This window comes from Schistocerca serialis, chromosome 8 (assembly GCF_023864345.2).
Source record: "Schistocerca serialis cubense isolate TAMUIC-IGC-003099 chromosome 8, iqSchSeri2.2, whole genome shotgun sequence".
Taxonomy (NCBI): Eukaryota; Metazoa; Arthropoda; class Insecta; order Orthoptera; family Acrididae; genus Schistocerca; species Schistocerca serialis.
The window spans coordinates 205410344-205431494 of record NC_064645.1 but is presented as its reverse complement, the minus strand read 5'-3'; the positions used below and the strand labels follow the sequence as shown (position 1 = coordinate 205431494).

At 39.7% G+C, this 21151-nt stretch overlaps 1 protein-coding gene across 1 annotated transcript in view; it reads right to left on the bottom strand.

The window, feature by feature from the left end:
- Window positions 1-21151, bottom strand: part of LOC126416252 (ankyrin repeat and IBR domain-containing protein 1-like) — a 567140-nt gene that overhangs the window by 173116 nt on the left and 372873 nt on the right. Inside the window, exons 11-13 of the mRNA XM_050083876.1 lie at window positions 15304-15438; window positions 4103-4310; window positions 942-1096 (exon numbers count right to left, since the gene is read on the bottom strand). Coding sequence (XP_049939833.1) covers window positions 942-1096; window positions 4103-4310; window positions 15304-15438 — 498 coding nt within the window. The remainder of the gene's footprint in view (window positions 1-941; window positions 1097-4102; window positions 4311-15303; window positions 15439-21151) is intronic.

Sequence of the window (21151 nt, the reverse complement as noted above, 5' to 3'; positions counted from 1 at the left end):
GACGAAAGGAAGTGGGTTTTAAAGGAGAGGGTAAGAGTCATTCCAATCCCGGGAGCGGAAAGACTTACCTTAGGGGGAAAAAGGACAGGTATACACTCGCACACACGCACATATCCATCCACAAATACAGACACAAGCAGACATATTTAAAGACATATTTGGTCTTTAAATATGTCTGCTTGTGTCTGTATGTGTGGATGGATATGTGCGTGTGTGCGAGTGTATACCTGTCCTTTTTCCCCCTAAGGTAAGTCTTTCCGCTCCCGGGATTGGAATGACTCCTTACCCTCTCCTTTAAAACCCACTTCCTTTCGTCTTCCCCTCTCCTTCCCTCTTTCCTGATGAGGCAACAGTTTGTTGCGAAAGCTTGAATTTTGTGTGTATGTTTGTGTTTGTTTGTGTGTCTATCGACCTGCCAGCGCTTTTGTTCGGTAAGTCACCTCATCTTTGTTTTTATATATAATTTTTCCCACGTGGAATGTTTCCTTCCATTATTTTGAAACACTTTTTTAGCCTAGTTACACAAACTTCATTACTACTGTATGACCTAGATCTTGTGCTATAAGCTCATTTTCTAGAAAATGGGCTTATAACCTGAAATCTAAGTTTTACAATAATAATAAAATTTTTCAATGTTTTCTGTTTATATTCTTGATTGATCAATTCTTTCGCCCTTTTATTATTATTATTATTATTATTATTATTATTATTATAAGGAACCTTCAGTCCTTACTTGACTGTCGTATTTATGTGACTTTTGCCTCTTTTTATTTGTCTGTGTCTGCAACCATTTGGTAAGAAAATTTTTTTATGTATACTTGAAAAGAACGTCTACTAAATTTTGATGCAACAGCACAACTAACACAGAAAATGTTTTATTCAATATTGCAACTACATAGAGGCTAAAACAGAAATTTATGTACAAAAATCAGTTCTCTAACCTGCATAAATTCAAAGATGGATTTGCTGTAACCATTGTCATGTAGATAATACCCATGAACGTATGAGCCACAGAGTACCCTACGTGCTTTCAGTAGCTCTCGTACACCATCTTCCACAAATCTAGCTCCTTCTGGTCCCAGTTGATTAGTACGTTCTGTCAACAATATTAAAATATTTTTAATTATAACCTGTTCTTTATCTTCTTAATCAGTCTGCTGTTCAGAGCTACAGAATACATGTTACAGATACTATTGCCACTGTTAAAAGAAATGCACAAACTGAAAGGAAAATTCACTTGTGAATTTTCCCTTTACATGGAAAATCTCGAAAAAAAAGAGTGTGTGGTGCATATTAATGAATTCTTCCAGTACAGGTGAAGGATACTAATTTCTTCTCAATCAATTTTGTTAGCTGGAAAGAAATGGTCCTCACCACGTCTCTTAAGAGTTAAGTTAGAGAAAGTATGACATTATATGAGTCAGGACATGTAACATCACAAGTTTGAATGTTATAGGGAAACTAGAAAATCTACAAGGGAAATGCAAAGGCTCAGTACATATAGTGGGGAGGGGGGATGGGGGTGTCAGTGAAGTGAAATGGAAAGAAGACAAGGATTTCTGGTCAGACGAGTATAGGGTAATATCAACAGCAGCAGAAAACAGTATAATGAGAGTAGGATTCATTACAAATAGAAAGGTGGGCCAGAGAGTGAGTTACTGTGAACAGTTCAGTGATAGGATTATTATAATCAGAACAGATAGGAAAGCAACACTGACAACAGGTACACATGGCAATGTCTCAAGCAGAAGATGAAGAGATAGACAAAGTATATGAGGATATTGAAGAAGTAATTAAGTATGTAAAGGGAGATGAAAACCTAATAATCATATTAGACTGGAATGCAGTTGTAAGGGAAGGAGTAGAAGTAATGTTTACAGGAGAACATGGGCTTCATAGTAGAGGAGAGAGATTAATTGAGTTCTGCAATAAATTTCAGTAGTTATCACAAATACTCTATTCAAGAATCACAACAGGAGGAAGTATAGTTGGAAAATGCTGGGAGATATGGGAAGGTTTCAGTTAGATTACATCATGGTCAGGAAGAGATTCCAAAATCAGATATTGGATTGTTAGGCATACCCAGAAGCAGATATAGATTTGGATAACAATTTAGTAATGACGAAGAGTAGCCTGAAGCTTAAGAGGCTAGTCAGGAAGAAACAATGTGCAAATAAGTGTGATGCAGAAATGCTAAGGAATGAAGAGATACACTTCAAGTTCTCTGATGCTATAGATACTGTGATAACGAAGCTATATTATTTCACTGATGCTCAATTCAGAAAGAACAAGTACCGTATGTAGTGTAGTATATCTTAGTGTAGCATAATAATTCATGGTGTAACATAAAATAAATAAGGTCTTTGTTTAAAATGAAATTGACTGGCGCACACCGCATCAAAATCCATCCAGCAGATGAGTTGTTTGAATTTTAATAGCATAGGCAAGATGGAGCAATGTGGTCACGGAGTATGCAAAGCCTGTAGGTGAAGAGGAAGTAAGGGCATTTGGAAGGATTTTGAAGCTCAGTGCAAGAATACTTTTGTGAAAAACTATAAGTAAAATGCAGGTTTTGGGGAGAAACATTCCTTGGCAAAAAGGGTAGGATTCATCCATGGCCCTGAAGGGTGGGAGAAGCAAGAATAGTATGTCCACAAAAATATGATTTACGGCAGAGGGAGCAACTGCAAATTTTATTCTGTGGAAGTTCTAGAGTGAGTTTACATGGGAAGAACATGTGTGGAGTGTCATACCAAAATTGTGTATTGTTGTAAAAGTGACTTGTCTGATGTCATAGTCAGCTAAAATGTTATAAATAAAGGATTCCCTCATTCAGGGCATATCATAGTGAGTACTGACTGAGGACGGACCTGTAGCAGTACACCTCAGTGACGTGCTAATGCTTTCGGTAGTTCATCTGATATTTGCAAAGTCAAAACATGAACAATGACACAGGAGGGTGACATTAATTAGTGTTTCAAATTTATGTTACTGACTATGACAATAACTACAGATTTAGATGTGGTTAGCTCAGATGAACAAAGTGTATGTTGCCCTATTATGTCATGTGTCACACTGATGTTGGTAAGTAGAGCAATGCTTCTTAACTTGCTGTTAGTTTCTCAGGATTGGGTTAAATAATCACAGGTGGCCTTCTGGTCATGGTTGTGGCTGTCAGTTTTTATCGTCTTGGAGAATATTACATGTTTAGGTCCCAAGTAGTTTCAAAACTATCCTGACATCTCAGTTATAAAGTCTCAGATGGTAGCAGAACCATCGTTTGATCTCAGACTGGAGCAGCTAGATATGTAAATTTACAGTAGACAAGTTTTATTAAGAATTAATGGCTATAATGTAGGCATTGTGAATTCTGGTTCAAGGCACTTTCATCTTTATGTTTATACTGTTGTTAATGTACAGCAGCCTAATAGGAGGACATAGGGTGTAAACAATATATTGTGTTATTATTAGATTCATGTTTTACTTATTTGATAGTGTACAAGCCTCTCCACGAATTTTCATTGGCAATGCAGAGAATAGGCATGCCATGGCAGTTGGAATGCATCATATGAATGAATGCAAACCAGGTAGGGGGGAGATAGGTTTCAACATGTGGAAACAGTGCATAATGGCAACGAGTGAACTGAATCAACAAGCAGGTATCTGGTATCATTCGTTCATACATGCCTGTTATTCCTCTGCTCACAGAGGATCTACACAAAATAAGTTTTTTCTCTTCAATGCAACAGATATAAAGGGAAAAGATTCATGAGGATGCAGGGGCTACCGACAGTGGAAGAACAACAAAAAATGACAAGCGAAAGGGAGGGTTTGGCTCAATTTGTGCAACATCAGAATCAGCCAAAAAAACATATTTAAAAGTCAGTGACATTTTGCACATACACTTTGTAAGTACCATGACTCCATTTATCATCTGTTTTAATGGCATGCCTCCCTTTTCCAGTATTTTATCCTTCTCTTTTGACTCCTGAAAACTTTAAGCTTATGGTTCACTAACCAGCCTGTTTCTATTGGCATTTGTCATTATGAATACATTCTGTATTAAGAATCTTTTGTTATTGTATAAGTACATACTTCTTACCAGTGCTCGAAACTTGACCTGTTCCTAGAACCTGTCCTGTTCCTGGCCCCTGTGCTGTGCTAGTAGATGCCAGCAACAACTGAGCTTTTTGTCGCGCATTTATCAGCAGGGGCTCCTCCAGACGGTGACTGTTTTCATGATTCTTGAAACGAGTGTAGTAATGCAAAAAACGGTTAAGTTCCTGAACTTGCTGGTTACGGACAACTGCCTGAAATATCAGAAATGAATAAGAATACTTACATGAAGAGAACTTAAATTTCTATACAAATATCACTAATAAGATTGAATAATTAAATACATAAACTATGATCATTGTTTGAGATGGTAGTTCTCCTGGTAGCATAGCAAGTACAGTAGAAAGCACACATTAAAAGTCCAGAATTATAGTATTGAATGTAAAGCACAGGGCAGTGGATTGCTTTTACTTGTATCTGTACTCAGCTTCTCAAGAATATGTAAACATAATTGTTCCACTGGTGTCTTTGTAACATTTTAAAAAATAGTATGCAGGTCACAAGAATCCAGTTAAGAGTAACAATTTACTTTTACTTAACATGCAAGTAATTGGTAATTGGTGGCACTGAATATTTTATGTTGTTAAAATTAAGAGTTGAAGGTAAAGCCTCTTTAACATTTTGATACACACAGAAACCTAATATAGACCACTACTGAAGAGTCTACAGATTCTGATTCCACAGCACAATAGGTTTTGCTTTTAATAATGTGATTTTAATCAGTGAATACAAGAAAGATAACAAATCTGCACAAGGACTGTTATTTTCAAAATTCTTGCATAAAAACCATACATTACTCTGCAGGATCCATTTGCAAGGAGTTTCCAATACTTATGGACAAGATACCGGACTGTAAAGTTGGAGAGCGAAACTGGAACTGCCCTTTAAACACAACTTATATAATCAAAATATCCACGGGTGTACTGCCGGTCTACAGTGTCCAACGGCCACAATATTTCGGCGATCATACATGTCGCCATCATCAGGTGAACTGACGGACTGAGCTCCTGCGAACGTGCCGGTACGGAGATCCATACGCTATGGCTGCTCAGGGGGAACTGGGTTCGGTCATGGCGGCGGCCAATTTAAATACCCTCCGCTCGCAGTGCACTCCCTCCGCCGTCCGCGCCACGGTCGCGCAGTGGAACAGATTGCGATGGCGTCTGAAATGACATCGGTGTGATGGCTCTGTCCGCCGTGGTCGTCACAACTATACGTTTGCTCGATTTACTCTTGATTAACCCAATCGCTGGTTCCAAGCCTTGCTAAGATTATAGCCACAGTCGCGGTTTATGAGGTCGCCATTGGTGCGAATTTCGATGGCCTCTCTAACAACGCTGTCCCAGTATCTCGACGTCTGTACCAGAATCCTCGTGCGTTCATGCTCCATAGCGTGATTTTCCGACAAACAATGTTCAGCGACCGCCGACTTGCTTCGATTCATCAGTCGAGTGTGCCTCTGGAGTTCATGGCATTGATCCTATCCCATCAAAGGCAGGGCTACCTGTGAAACCAGTCATGAGATTTACAAGCTAAGCTGCAACCACTGTGCTGCATTCTATGAGGCATGACAACCAACATGCTGTCTGTCCACATGAATGGCCACTGACAAACTGTGGCCAAAAAACAAGTGGACCACCCTGTTGCTGAACATGCTACCAAACATGATATCCCTCATTTCAATGAGTGCTTCACAGCCTGTGCCATATGGATCCTTCCCATAAACAACAGCTTTTCTGAATTGCGCAAGTGGGAACTTTCCCTGCAATGCATCCTACGTTCCCCTAACCCTCCTGGTCTCAACGTTCTTTAGTCACTGTCCTCACCCGTCCAGCCCCATCCCTGTTCCAATTCCAGCACTACACAGCCATCATTTCACTGCAACACCCTGTCTTTTAATTTCTTTTATTTCTCTCCTTTCCGCTACTTCCTCCGCCCCTCCCCCTCTCCACCTTCTCTCCTGCCATCAATCTAAACTGCAGCACTTCACTGTCTGCCACCCCCACCATAATATCCCTCCACCTCCCCACCCCAGCCTCCTCCTTACCCCCACCCAGTTGCCACTCTCATCATGCACAGGTGCTGCTGCTTGCAGGGTGGTTTCAGCTATCTGAGACTGCAGATGTGTGCGCAAGTTGCCTTTTGCTTGAGTGTGCGTGCGCGCGCGCCTGTGTGTGTGTGTGTGTGTGTGTGTGTGTGTGTGTGTGTGTGTGTGTGTGTCTATTGCTGACAAAGGCCTTAATGCCCGAAAGCTATAATTGTGTGAATTTTTTTGTTGTGCGTATCACGACTCAGCATATCAACTATATGGTGAGTAGCAACTTTACTTCTCTAATATTGTTACATTTCTTCATTAAAGTTATGGTTTCAAAATGCTGTAGAAAGAGAACCAGTACTTAGAATGATCTCAAATTTGAACAACATACTATTGACGCAGGGGAAAACTTCCTGGAAAAAATAAAATTAGTGAAAATTTGACCAACAGATGGTTCTGTAAGCATCAGAATAAGCACACCAACAGACAAAGGGGACACAGCTGTTCCTCAGTTTGCATCTGAGATGCCCAACATGACTATCTCCATGAAGGACCACACACTGCTGGTAAAGCTCATTTACAAGAATGGTGACTGTGTGCCAGTAGCCCTGCAGAAGTTCCAAACACTCAAGGGAGGGGTTCAGTGTCCACAATGGGTCAGGAGAAAATCATTACAAACTTCAAAAAGACAGGTTCTTTTGAAGTCCAATGCAGAAGAGGAAGGAAGGTAGTTGATCCAAAGTCTGTCGAAGATATGGCCACAGCATTACAGGAGAGATTGAGCAGTGGTGTGCAAACATACAATGCACAGGGAATTGCCGTGAAAATTGGGCATGCCTGTGATCACAGTGGTTAAAATCCTATGAAACACCCTACATTGCTATCCATACAAAAATCACCCATATTCAGGAGTTGCTTCTGCTCATTTGCCAGCAAGACAAACATTCACTCTGGAATTTCTTGCTCGCATGGAAGTGGACAATGAATGGCCATGTAACATTCTGTGGACAGACAGAGCTCATTTCTATCTCCAATGGTCTGTCACTATGCAGAATTGCAGAATATGGGCATCAGAAAATTCACATGCTCTTCATTCTGTAAAGGCAACTATGCAGTGCGGGTTGACAGCATCATTTATCATAGTGCCGTTGAGGACATAAGTCCTGTGGGTCCTGTTACCTGTGCTGTCACTGGTAAACGCTATGAGTCTTTCACACACCAACGTCATTCCAACCCTTCGACAACATGGATGACCTGGTAGGATCATTTTTATGGAAGATAGTGCTCCTCTGCACACTACACAGCCAGTGAAATGGCTGCTGCTGAGATATTTTGGAAATGTTAGAATTATTGGCCATCATTTCCCTACAGCATGGCTGTACGGATCACCTAATCTTAACCTGTGTGACTTTTGGATGTGGATTCACCTTAAAGATGTTGTGTTCAGTGCTTCAGTTTCAAGCATAGCTAAACTGTAGGCATGACAAAAGAAATCATTGGAATAGTTAAGGGAGGTGAAAATTTAATTGTGATGAAGGACTGGAATTTGATAGAAGGGAAAGGAAGAGAATGAAAAAGAGTAGGAGAACATGGCTTGGAGGAAAGGAATGAAAGAGGAAGCAGCTGGGTACAATTTGGTACAAAGAGCAATTTAAGCATTGTTAATACTCTTAATACATAGTTCAAGAATCATCAAAGAAGGATCTATACATGAAAATTACTCAGAGCCACTGGAAGGTTTCAGACTGATTATCTAATGATAACACAAATACTTCAAAATAGGACTTTAAACAGTAAAATCCAGGATGGAATAATGATAATATTACGAAAAGGATATATTGCTACTCACCACACAGTGAAGGTGCTGGGTCACAGACAGGCACAATGAAAAGACTGCTAAATAAGTATGCTTTTGGCCAAAAGGCCTTCTTCTGAATTATATAACACGCACACACCCATTCATGCAAACACAACTCGCACACATATGACCACTGTCACTGGCTATTGACGCCAGATTGCAAACTACTGTACACGATGGGAGAAGCACTCTGGGTGATGGGGTAAGGATGAGGCTGGGACAGGGAGGGCAGGGATGCTACCCTGTGTTCCTCCCACCATGCCCCAGCCTCTTCCTACCCCCACCGCCCAGACTACTTCTCCTATCATGCGCTGAAGCTAGTAGTGTGGCCTCGGCAGCTGGAGACAGTGGTCATGTGTGTGTTGAGTTGTATTTGCATGGAAGTGTATATGTATTTTATCAAATTCAGAAGAAGACGTTTTGGTAAAAATCTTACTTATTTAGCAGTCTTTTTGTTGTGCCTGTCTGTGGTTCAGCATCTCCGCTATATGGTGAGTAGCAGTTTATCCTTTTCATAATATTGTCACTTTACACTGTGAGCCATTTCTGGTGGCAGATGTGGATCATAATTTGTTTTTTATGAACTGTAGATTAAAACTGAAGAGAATGCAGAAAGGCAGATAATTAAGGAGTTGAGATCTGAATAAATCGAAAGAGCCAAGGTTGTTGGGAGTTCCGCAGGAGACATTAAGCTATTTTTGACTGAAATGGGGGAAAGTATTACAATAGAAGACAAATGTGTAGCTTTGAGTGAGGAAATAGTGAAGGTGACAGAAGATAAAATAGGTAAGAAGGTGGCACTCAGTAGCAATCCATGGATAACATGGGAGATATGGAATTTAATTGATGAAAGGAGAAAATATAAAAATGTATCAAATGAAGCAGGCAAAAGAAAATACAAAGTCTAAAAAATGAGACTGATAGAAAGCACAGAATTGTTAAGTAGGAATGGCTATGAGAAATGCATGGCTGTAAAAGTGTGAATGCCTGGGAAAAGATAGATGCCACTTATAGGAAAATTAAAGAGCCCTTTGAAGCAAACAGAAACAACTGTATAAATATCAACCAATCACATGGCAAGCTGATGCTGAGCAAAGAAGGGAAAGCTCAAAGGAGTATATGGAGGGGCGATACAAAGGAAATGAACTTGAAGACTATATTCTAGGAAGGTAATTGAGGAAGTAAATGAAGATGAGATCTGAAATCTTGTAATGTGAGAAATCTTGTAATGTGAGAGAAAATTAACAGACCTTTGAGAGACCTAAGCATACACAATGGTCCTGGAGTAGACAACAGTCTCACAGAAAAAATGAGATTCTTGGGAGAGCTAGCTACAAGCTAAACTATTCCTCCTGGTATGCAAGATATATGAGACACAAAAAACACCCTCAGACTTCAAGAAGAATGTAACAATTTCAGTTCCAAAAAAGGCATGTGCTGACAAGTGTAAATATTACTGAATCATGAGTTTATTCATCATCGATTTAGTACATCATGGTTTCACAACACTGACACGAATTAGTTACAGATGAATGAAAAAAAGGAAGAAGCTGACCTTGCAGAAGATCAGTTACTGTTCCGAAGAAATGTAGGAACGTGTGAAGCAGTACTTACCCAACAATTTATGTTAGAAGACAAGTTGGAGGAAAGTAAACCTACATTTCTAGCATTTGTAGTTTTTAGAGAAAATTTTTACCATTGTTGACTGGAATGCACTGTTCGAAATTTTGGAGGTAACAGGAAAGAAATACATAGAGTGAAAGGTTATACTAGAACTGAAAGCAGACTGCAATTGTAAGAGTCAAAGAAACGGGAAGGAATCAATAGTTTGGAAGGGAGTGAAACAGTGTACCCTATCATCAATGTTACTTAATCTTTCCACTGAGCAAGCAGAAAGACAACTGAGAAGAAATAGGAAATTAACATTCAGGGAGGAGAAATAAAAACTTTGAGGTTTGCCAATGACTTTGCAGTGCAGTAAGAGATGACATAGGACGTGAAAGAGTAGTTGAGTGGAATGGATAGAATCTTGAAAAGCATGATAGTTAGAGTTTTGATGAACACAAATAAGAGTAAAACATGGGCAGTGGAATGTAGTTGAATTAAAGCAAGTGATGATGAAGAAATTAGATTAGGATACAAAACACTAAAAGTAGTACATGAGTTTTGCTATCTGAGCAGTAAAGTGATTGATGATGGTTGAGGTAGAGAGGATATAAAATGCAGTCTGGCAGTAGCAATAAAAGCATTTCTGAGTTTGTTAACACATAATACAAAATTAAGTGTTAGGAAATTTTCTGAATGTATTTGTCTGAAGTCTAGTCACATACTGATGTGAAACATGGATGCTAAATAGTTTAGGCAAAAACAAAATGGAAGATTTTGAAATGTGGTGCTAAAGATGAATGCTCAATATTGGATGGGAGGATTGAATAGTTAATGATATGGTTATGGCACAACTTTGAAACAAGAGATTGGTTGATAGGATACATCCTGAAGTCAAAGAATAGTAAATTTGGTGATGGAAGGAAGTGTGAGGTGTGTAAAACTTGTAGAGGAAGACCTCGATATGAATAGAGCAACCAGATGAAAAGAATGTATGTTGCAGCAGTGATTCAGAGATGAAGAAAGTTGCACAGGATAGACTACTTTTGTGAGATGCATCAAACAATTTTTCAGAATGACAACCACAACAACAACAACAACAACAACATTGGCATTTGTAGTGAGAACCTACACTTTAACAATTGACTTTAAAGCACTAGACTACGTTGTATTCTTCACACACACAAATCACTGCCAGTATAAACCTGACAACATGTCACAGAAAAACATTCTAGGACTGAATAGGGATTTGTGGACAGAACCTATCCAATGTGGCACCAAATAACCCATACATAGAATGACCACATGAATTTACAGTTAAATATCTGTATCACCACCAACAAAGAAAACAGTGTCTCAACAATGCAGCAAATGATCTTTATCTGCTTTGGGGAGAACTGCCACGAGGTTTAATATCCAAGACATGGATTCTCTAGAACTTATCATCCTTTGAAATGATTTAAGTACAGTCAATATTTGTGACTGTACCACAGAAAATACACTCCTGGAAATGGAAAAAAGAACACATTGACACCGGTGTGTCAGACCCACCATACTTGCTCCGGACACTGCGAGAGGGCTGTACAAGCAATGATCACACGCACGGCACAGCGGACACACCAGGAACCGCGGTGTTGGCCGTCGAATGGCGCTAGCTGCGCAGCATTTGTGCACCGCCGCCGTCAGTGTCAGCCAGTTTGCCGTGGCATACGGAGCTCCATCGCAGTCTTTAACACTGGTAGCATGCCGCGACAGCGTGGACGTGAACCGTATGTGCAGTTGACGGACTTTGAGCGAGGGCGTATAGTGGGCATGTGGGAGGCCGGGTGGACGTACTGCCGAATTGCTCAACACGTGGGTCGTGAGGTCTCCACAGTACATCGATGTTGTCGCCAGTGGTCGGTGGAAGGTGCACGTGCCCGTCAACCTGGGACCGGACCGCAGCGACGCACGGATGCACGCCAAGACCGTAGGATCCTACGCAGTGCCGTAGGGGACCGCACCGCCAATTCCCAGCAAATTAGGGACACTGTTGCTCCTGGGGTATCGGCGAGGACCATTCGCAACCGTCTCCATGAAGCTGGGCTACGGTCCCGCACACCGTTAGGCCGTCTTCCGCTCACGCCCCAACATCGTGCAGCCCGCCTCCAGTGGTGTCGCGACAGGCGTGAATGGAGGGACGAATGGAGACGTGTCGTCTTCAGCGATGAGAGTCGCTTCTGCCTTGGTGCCAATGATGGTCGTATGCGTGTTTGGCGCCGTGCAGGTGAGCGCCACAATCAGGACTGCATACGACCGAGGCACACAGGGCCAACACCCGGCATCATGGTGTGGGGAGCGATCTCCTACACCGGCCGTACACCACTGGTGATCGTCGAGGGGACACTGAATAGTGCACGGTACATCCAAACCGTCATCGAACCCATCATTCTACCATTCCTAGACCGGCAAGGGAACTTGCTGTTCCAACAGGACAATGCACGTCCGCATGTATCCCGTGCCACCCAACGTGCTCTAGATGGTGTAAGTCAACTACCCTGGCCAGCAAGATCTCCGGATCTGTCCCCCATTGAGCATGTTTGGGACTGGATGAAGTGTCGTCTCACGCGGTCTGCACGTCCAGCACGAACGCTGGTCCAACTGAGGCGCCAGGTGGAAATGGCATGGCAAGCCGCTCCACAGGACTACATCCAGCATCTCTACGATCGTCTCCATGGGAGAATAGCAGCCTGCATTGCTGTGAAAGGTGGATATACACTGTACTAGTGCCGACATTGTGCATGCTCTGTTGCCTGTGTCTATGTGCCTGTGGTTCTGTCAGTGTGATCATGTGATGTATCTGACCCCAGGAATGTGTCAATAAAGTTTCCCCTTCCTGGGACAATGAATTCACGGTGTTCTTATTTCAATTTCCAGGAGTGTACAATTATATTAACCACATTTATTCTTTAGCTCTGTAATGGAGTGCATACAGTTTTGAAATTTCCTACCAAATTAAATCTATGCACTGGATTGGGTCTAGGACATGCAGTCGACAATGTTCTTCATTACTGAACTATCCACGAAAGATGTGAGTTCAAGTTCCTGTCCAATATAGCATTCTAATTTGGTAGGAAGTATCTAAATAGAACACAGTCTGTTTCAGAGGGCAATATTCAGTATGGAATCAGTCTTTATGCTGTGGCAACCTTTGTTGTAGGTGTGCTTGTAGTCCCACAAGGTATGCAGGGGGACTTCTGTAAAGTTTAGAAAGTGGGAGAGATGTACTGATAGAACAGAAGTTGTAACAGCAGCTTATCAGTCATGGCTGGCTACATCAGCTGGTAAGAGCATTACCCACAAAAGGCAAGATTCCAAGTTTGAATCCCGATCTGTCACATACTTTTAATCTACCAAGAAGTTCACAACTGCATTATGCATACTGAATCATAATAACCTAATTTCCTGACAAGTCTGTTATCTTGGCAGAATTATAGAATAAAAGTCAAAAACAATTATTACGACTGTTTGCTATGAAAAAATGAAATTATGACCACAACTTTTGAAGTCAATTTTCAGGGAATAAAAATGGCTAAGAAATAAGATTCACAGGAATTGCAAAATGGCTACGTAGGAATGGCTCAAGGACAAATGTAAGGATTTAGAAGCATATATCACTAGGGGAAAGACAGATGCCACCTACAGGAAAAATAAAGAGATCTGTTGAGAAAAGAGAACCACCTGTGTGAATATCAAGAGCTCATAAGGAAAACAAGGCCAAAGTAAAGAAGGAAAAGCAGAAAGCTGGAAGGAGTATATAGACATTCTGTACAAGGGAGATGTACTTGAGCACAATATCATGGAAATGGAAGAGGACATAGATGAAGAAGAGATGGGATATATGATACTGTGTGAAGAGTTTGACAGTGCACTGAAAGACCTAAGTCGAACCAAGGCCCTGGAAGTAGACAACGTTCCATCAGAACTACTGGCAGCCTTGGGAGAGCCAGCCATGACAAAACTCTTCCATCTGATGGGCAAGATGTCTCAGGCAGGTGAAATACCCTAAGATTTCAAGAAGAATATAATAATTCCAATTCCAAAGGAAGCAGGTGTTGACAGATGTGAAAATTACTGAACTATCACTTTGATAAGTCATGGTAGCAAAGTACTAACATGAATTCTTTACAGAAGAAAAGATAAAATGGTAGAAGCTGACCTAAGGGAATATCAGTTTGGATTCAGGAGAAAGATAAGAACACACGAAGCAATACTGACCCTATGACTTCTCATAACAGGTAGGTTAAGGAAAGGCAAGCCTACATTCACAGCATTTGTAGACTTAGGGAAAGCTTTTGACAATGTTGACTGGAATACTCTCTTTCATGTTCTAAAGGTTACAGAGGTAAAATACAGGGAGCAAAAGGCTATTTACAATTTGTACAGAAACCAGACGGCAGTTATAAGAGTTGATGGGCATAAAAGGACAGCAGTAGTTGAGAAGGGAGTGAAAGGGTTATTCCTGATGTTATTCAATCTGTATGTTGGGCAAGTAGTAAAGGAAACAAAAGAAAAATTTGGAGTAGGAATTAAAATCCAGGGACAAAATAAAAACTTTGAGGTTTGCTGATGAGACTGTACAAAATAATTCTATCAGAGACAGCTAAGGGCTTGGAAAAGCTGTTGAATGAAATGGACAGTGTCTTGAAAGGAGAACATAAGATGAACATCAACAAAAGCAAAATGAGCACAATGGTGTGAAGTTGAATTAAATCAGGTGATGCTGAGGGAATCAGATTAGGAACTGAGACACTTAAAGTAATAGATGATTTCTGCTATTAGGGCAGTAAAATAACTGATGATGGTCAAAGTAGAGAGGATACAAAATGTAGACCGGCAACCGCAAGAAAGGCATTTCCAAAGAAGAGAGATTTGTTAACATCACATGTAGATTTAAGTGTCAGGAAGTCTTTCCTGAAAGTATTTGTATGAAGTGTAGCCATGCATGGAAGTGAAACATGGACAATAAACAGTTTAGACAAGAAGAGAATAGAAGCTTTTGAAATGTGGTGCTACAGAAGAATGCTGAAGATTAGATGGGTAGATCATGTGATTAATGAGGATGTACTGAACAGAATTGGGAGAAAAAAATTTGTGGTACAACCTGACAACAAGAATGGATTGGATGGTACAACACATCAACGGATTACCAATTTAGTACTGGAGGGTAGCAAGGGGGGGAATGGGGGGGGGGGGGGGGGAAGGTGTAAATAAATGGAAGCGACGAGATGAACACAGTAAGCAGATTCAGAAGGATGTACATTGCAGTAGTTACTTGGAGATAAAGAAGCTTGCACAGGATAAATTAGCATTGAGAGCTGCATCAAACCAGTCTTCAGACTGAAGACCACAAAAACAACATTGTTCTTTTGCTTCTCTTTTGGCCTGAGGTGTTGATTTATTTCCTTGCCTAATCTGTTGAGCCACAAATGTCTCTCTCATTAATGACCATTGCATACCTTCCTTTGAGTGTAGATTCACTTGAAATAATCTTCTATTTTGGTCACCTTTCACTTTCATAGCAATTAAAGAAAACATGTAATACTGCAGTTATTAGACAGTTTATTTATTTATTTTTTATCTAGCATCAGTTCTACGAAACAACTTCCAGTGTCTGGACATAAAACACTTTTCACACTTTTGTCCTTACCTCAGTGATAAGAGCCCCCTGCCGCTCATCAGCCTTGTGCACTGCTTCAAAACGATTGCAACGAAAATAGCCACCTGTTGCTGAACTGTGTTTCTTCCAGTTCTCCAGACACACCCAGCAGAAGTCACACTTACACTGCAAAAGAAGTGTGAAATGTGATTTATTCGTCTCATTACATACAATTTTCAAATCATTTAATGTGATGTATAGGAGACATGTCAAGTTTTACAGTAAGAATATTTTAGGAGAAATACAAAAGTTTTCATTATTTTGTATACTCTCTGAGATACAGCTACACAAATACTTATTATAGTTTTCAATACAAAAAAAAAATAAAATATATAATTCTCTTATTCAGTTTGTGAAACTCTCCTCAGTGAAATCATCAGCAAAATAACAGAAAATAATAGGACTTTTCCATCAGAAAAGTAAAGAGGAATCTTTTCAATAAACCAAGCTCCATGTAAAATATATCACTGTCTCTTATTAAATTGAAAATTTTTAACACCAAATACTCTAGTGTTTGGGCGTAGTGTTTGAAATGGGGTGTTGGAAGTTTAAAATAATCTGTGTGGTTAGTGCTGCAGATGTGTGGGAATCATAAGTGTCAAATGTATGTTGGCTCTTGCATACAGAAATCAAGACCTCATACATGTAAAAGTGAAAACGGATAATATTTTTAAAGTTTCAAACAGTGATTGACAATATTTCCATCATTTGGCAACACACACATTTCTAAGTATTTTCTTTTGTTATACTAGGAGCCTTGAGATATTTTCTGAATTTCCCCACAAGATTATGCTGCAACTAATAACTGACTCAAAACAGCACTGATATACTATCTTTCTGGTGCCTAAATTTGTCGCACCTGACAAAATATGAATTGCAAATGCTAAGCTATTCAGTTTGTTTGCTAAGCAGTGCACATTTACCATTCAATTTAAATTTTTATCAGGATTTAGGTCTAAGAACTTTACATGGTTTGCTTCTGTGATATCCTGATAATTTTTTGTTATTTTTATTTCACTCTATTCCACTGATTTAATTTCAGATTGCATCATTTTGGTGTAGTTGTGCTTAGTTTTAGTCCATTTTAATGTAACTGAGATTCAAATTTTTCTGAAGTATTTTTAACACTTTCTGGGAGTCTTCCAGGCACTTCTTTTTCAATTATAACTGATGTATTGTCAGCAAATAAAACTGAATGAACATCAATAGCAAATGGTAGGTCATTTGAAACTTCCTGGCAGATTAAAACTGTGTGCCCGACCGAGACTCGAACTCGGGACCTTTGCCTTTCGCGGGCAAGTGCTCTACCAACTGAGCTACCGAAGCACGACTCACGCCCGGTACTCACAGCTTTACTTCTGCCAGTATCTCGTCTCCTACCTTCCAAACTTTACAGAAGCTCTCCTGCGAGTACCGGGCGTGAGTCGTGCTTCGGTAGCTCAGTTGGTAGAGCACTTGCCCGCGAAAGGCAAAGGTCCCGAGTTCGAGTCTCGGTCGGGCACACAGTTTTAATCTGCCAGGAAGTTTCATATCAGCGCACACTCCGCTGCAGAGTGAAAATCTCATTCTGGAAACATCCCCCAGGCTGTGGCTAAGCCATGTCTCCGCTATATCCTTTCTTTCAGGAGTGCTAGTTCTGCTTGGTTCGCAGGAGAGCTTCTGTAAAGTTTGGAAGGTAGGAGACGAGATACTGGCAGAAGTAAAGCTGTGAGTACCGGGCGTGAGTCGTGCTTCGGTAGCTCAGTTGGTAGAGCACTTGCCCGCGAAAGGCAAAGGTCCCGAGTTCGAGTCTCGGTCGGGCACACAGTTTTAATCTGCCAGGAAGTTTCATATCAGCGCACACTCCGCTGCAGAGTGAAAATCTCATTCTGGTAGGTCATTTGTTTGGGAAAGGAACAGGTAGGGACCTGCTTTCAAACCTTGTGAAACTTTTTGATAAACAGCTTCCCACTTTGAGGAGTAATTGCTTGAATTTCAAACTAGTAATTGCTTGAATCTGAAATGAGAATTACTTTTTGTTTCCTATATGTTAAGTAAGAATTGAACACTGTAGAGCAGTGTCTCTTGATTCCATCTACCTGTAATTTGTGCAGAAGTAAGGAGTGATTCACTGAATTTAATGCTTTGTCAAGAACACAGAATATTCCAGTGAGCACTCTGCCCTTATATAACGAGTAGCATACATTTTGAGTAAACTCACTGAGGGCACTTACAGTATTTTTTGTTGTTAGAATCCAATCTCGTTTTTCAAACTTGTGTCATTTATAGAAAGAAGTTTTTGAAATTGTTCTGCTACAATATGTTCAAACACTTTAGAGAACACCAACATAACAGAGATAGACCAGCATTTCCCCATATCTTCCATCAATCACTTTTTGAAGAATTGTTTTACCTTGGCATATTTCAATTTATCTGGCAAAATCCCTGCTCAAAAGACTAATTTTACAATAATTGATACTGGAAGTGAAATGACATCATACACACTCTTGGTTACAGATACAGGTGTCTCATCCTACCAAGATCAGTTTCTGTTTATTAAAGACAATATTTCATTTTTCAAATCTCTTTGGGTGAGTTTTACAACTTGTTAAAATATGTATTCTTGTTGTTTTCCAAGCTTATGAAATTTTCTTGTCTTGCTAGGCTGCCACATTTACATCTGTGCTCAAGGGCACCCTTATGATAGTTTGTAAGGGGGAGGGGTGAGCTAGACCTAGGTGGGGTTATGGAGTATTTTAATGTTTTGGAAGAGAAATGGAGACTTGTAAGCAGCCATAAAAAAGTTCCAGTTCCCACCCTGTTAACCTGAGTAATAACAACCGTTAAATCATTTTCTTGAAAGAAAAAGATCTGACTACCTATTTTTTTCCCATTCCCTCACCCCCCCCCCCCCTCCACCCCACCCCCACCCCCCCCAGTATGGGCACCCTTGTCCGGGTTTACTATATTTAAGAAAAAAATGGAAATGATCATATGGCATTGTTGGCCGGAGGCCCCACTCAGGGGAGTTTGGCCACCGTATTGCAAGTCCTTTTTAGTTGGCACCATGTCGGTGACTTGCGAGTCAATGATGATGAAGGCCACACAACACGCTGTCCCCTGCCGAGAATCGAACCCGGGCCTCCTGTGTGGTAGGCAGTAACACTACCGCTATGCTATGGAGGCAGACTACTATGCTATGTAGGCGGACTATGTTTAAGAATAATTCATTCAAACAATTGGACTTCTGAATAGGGCTTACTATAATATCATTTTCAAATCTAATTTTCAGAATCTCTCATCTTTTCACTTTTGCTCCTAACTCCGACAGAACAACTGACCATACTGTTTTTGGCTTGTTTCTGTGTTGGAGAGTGAATGTATTATTTGCCATTTTTAGCAGCTAGTACAACTCTGCTGAATACTGCTTTGTAGCATTTAATGTACATAACAAAATCAAAACAATACTGTTCATTGAAAACAATAACAGAACTGGAAAGCTACTAAAATACACACATTAACTATAATGAAAAATAAAGTTATTACTGAACCAATTCAAATATAAGAACAACAGGATCATATTTCAAGTTCTTGGAGTCTCCAACTGCTTCTACAAAATATAAGGATAAGAAGAAGAGGAAGAAAGAGTTATAAATTATAACTCCTGTTCCTTTTTCATACACACATACACGTCTCAGATAAGGATACAACTGAAACAAAGAAGTTAAGCAGATGAAAATGAGAGTATTAAGAATTTAATGAAGCACTGTTGTTGCTGATGATGATATGCTTGCTTGAGTGCAATAAATGAGATCTTTAGTGCCAGAGCAGTGATGATAAGGGATCTGTCAACTTATCACAATAGTACTGGTAACTGATCAGAAAGAGAGAGACGGCAAAAAGTGTCACATTTTGAAAAATTACAACAAAAAATCATGAAGAGATATGTCAAATAGTTGTGTGATGTGTGACTCAAATGTAACTGTTGGTTGGTTATAAATTACTACTACCTATAGAGATCAGCTTGCATTTGTGAGCTTACAAAATCGTCATGGATGCATAGCCAAAGTTTCTCAAACTTTTCAACTTTTTAAAAATTAGTGGAGTACGTATAGTTTTATTTTCATTTTCAAGTTCTCTTTAAACTTTTTTTTTTCAGTTATTGCTTTCATTAGGTTAATGTTCTTTGAGGCTTATACATTATATGCACAATGTCTTACATCTGTAGTGTGTTTAATTTCCTACACTTTCATAGGAATCTATTGTATTCAAAGTCAGTTTAAGGCACAGTAATATAAAAAATAATGACTGTATTGTGAGAATTACAATTTGTGTTGACCAGGACTTGAAGTCAGATTCCTGCTTTTCACAAACATTCGACTTGACCATAAGCGTATAGGACAATGCCTCGGGTTTAGCATTTCTCAATGGTGGTAACTTGCACTATTTCATGTCTCTGGATCTTCACTGATTTCATCCCCACTGAGTCAGTTTATCATATTTCATCAACAATCACCCCTGTGATGCTATTCACAAGTAACTCTTGAGAGAAATTACAGGTGGAAATGCCAGTGGCAATGAAACAATTGACAGTCCAATATGGAATAACAGTGATATCGAATGGACAGGTTGTTACTCACCATACAGAGAAGGCACTGTGTTTGTTGTGGACAAGCTAAAAAAAAAAAAAAAAAAAAAAAAAAAAAGAGGAGCTAGAAATTTTCAGCTTTTGGGCTACATCCTTCATTAGAAGTAGAAAACACAAATTCATATAAGCACAACTCATGCTTGCAAAACCACTGTTATCCCTGGGCACTAAGATCTGATTGCAGCTGTGTCTGTGGGTCTGTGGTGGGCAACAATCTTGCTGAGGTAGGTAGTGTGGGTACATAAGAGGAGTGTGGAAGGGAGGGTGTAGGATAGCAGTGGGAGAAGATGCTAGTGCTGCTAGTGGGAGTGTGTAGGAACATGGTTGCAGTAGGATAAGGCAAGTGTAGGATTGTAGTGTGAGCAGCAAAGGGGAGAGCAGTAATATTTTTGGAGAAAATTTAAGTGCATATCGGAAGTATATGTATTTGTCACAGTCTACAAGAAACTCAAAACCACTGAGATGAAAACTGAAGTTGCATGTGAGACTGTTTGGGCAAGATTCAGTATCAATGGTGGGCATAAAATCATAATTGGATTATCCTATTGCCCCCACCAGTCACTGCACCTTAGTTCAGATTCAGATTCAGATTCTTTATTAGTCATTCAGCATTGTTACATGCAATAGACTTCGTCAGTTCACTTAACCTATTAATTTTACAAAATAAATTTTTACATATTTAAGTTGATATTGCGCATTTCTAAAAATTCTTCTAATGAATAGAATGGATTAGTTAACAAGAAGTTATGAACATTATCTTTAAATAATTTGTCAGGCTTGATTGACCCATTTTTAGACAATTTGTTATATATTTTAATTGCCATATACTTATGACTATTGTTAGTTTTAGCTAATCTATTTTGTGGCAACAGCAGAGAAGTACACGTTCTTGTATAGTAGCCATGCCTTTCATTTGTTACACTTAAGTTAGGTAGTTCAGCAAGTATGTAGTTAACACTGTCAAGAATATATAAGTTAATTACTGTTAAAATTCTATATTTAATGAACAATGGTTTACAATGTGTTCTATTATCTACCTTAGCCATTACTCTGATTGCTTTCTTCTGGATCACCATAATTTCATTTATTTTTCTGCTGTTTCCCCAGAGTATTAACCCATACCTTAAAACAGATTGAAAAAAGGCGAAGTACGCTGTCCTTACGTACTCAAATGTCACACAACACATCAGTCTCTTCAACAAATATATAACT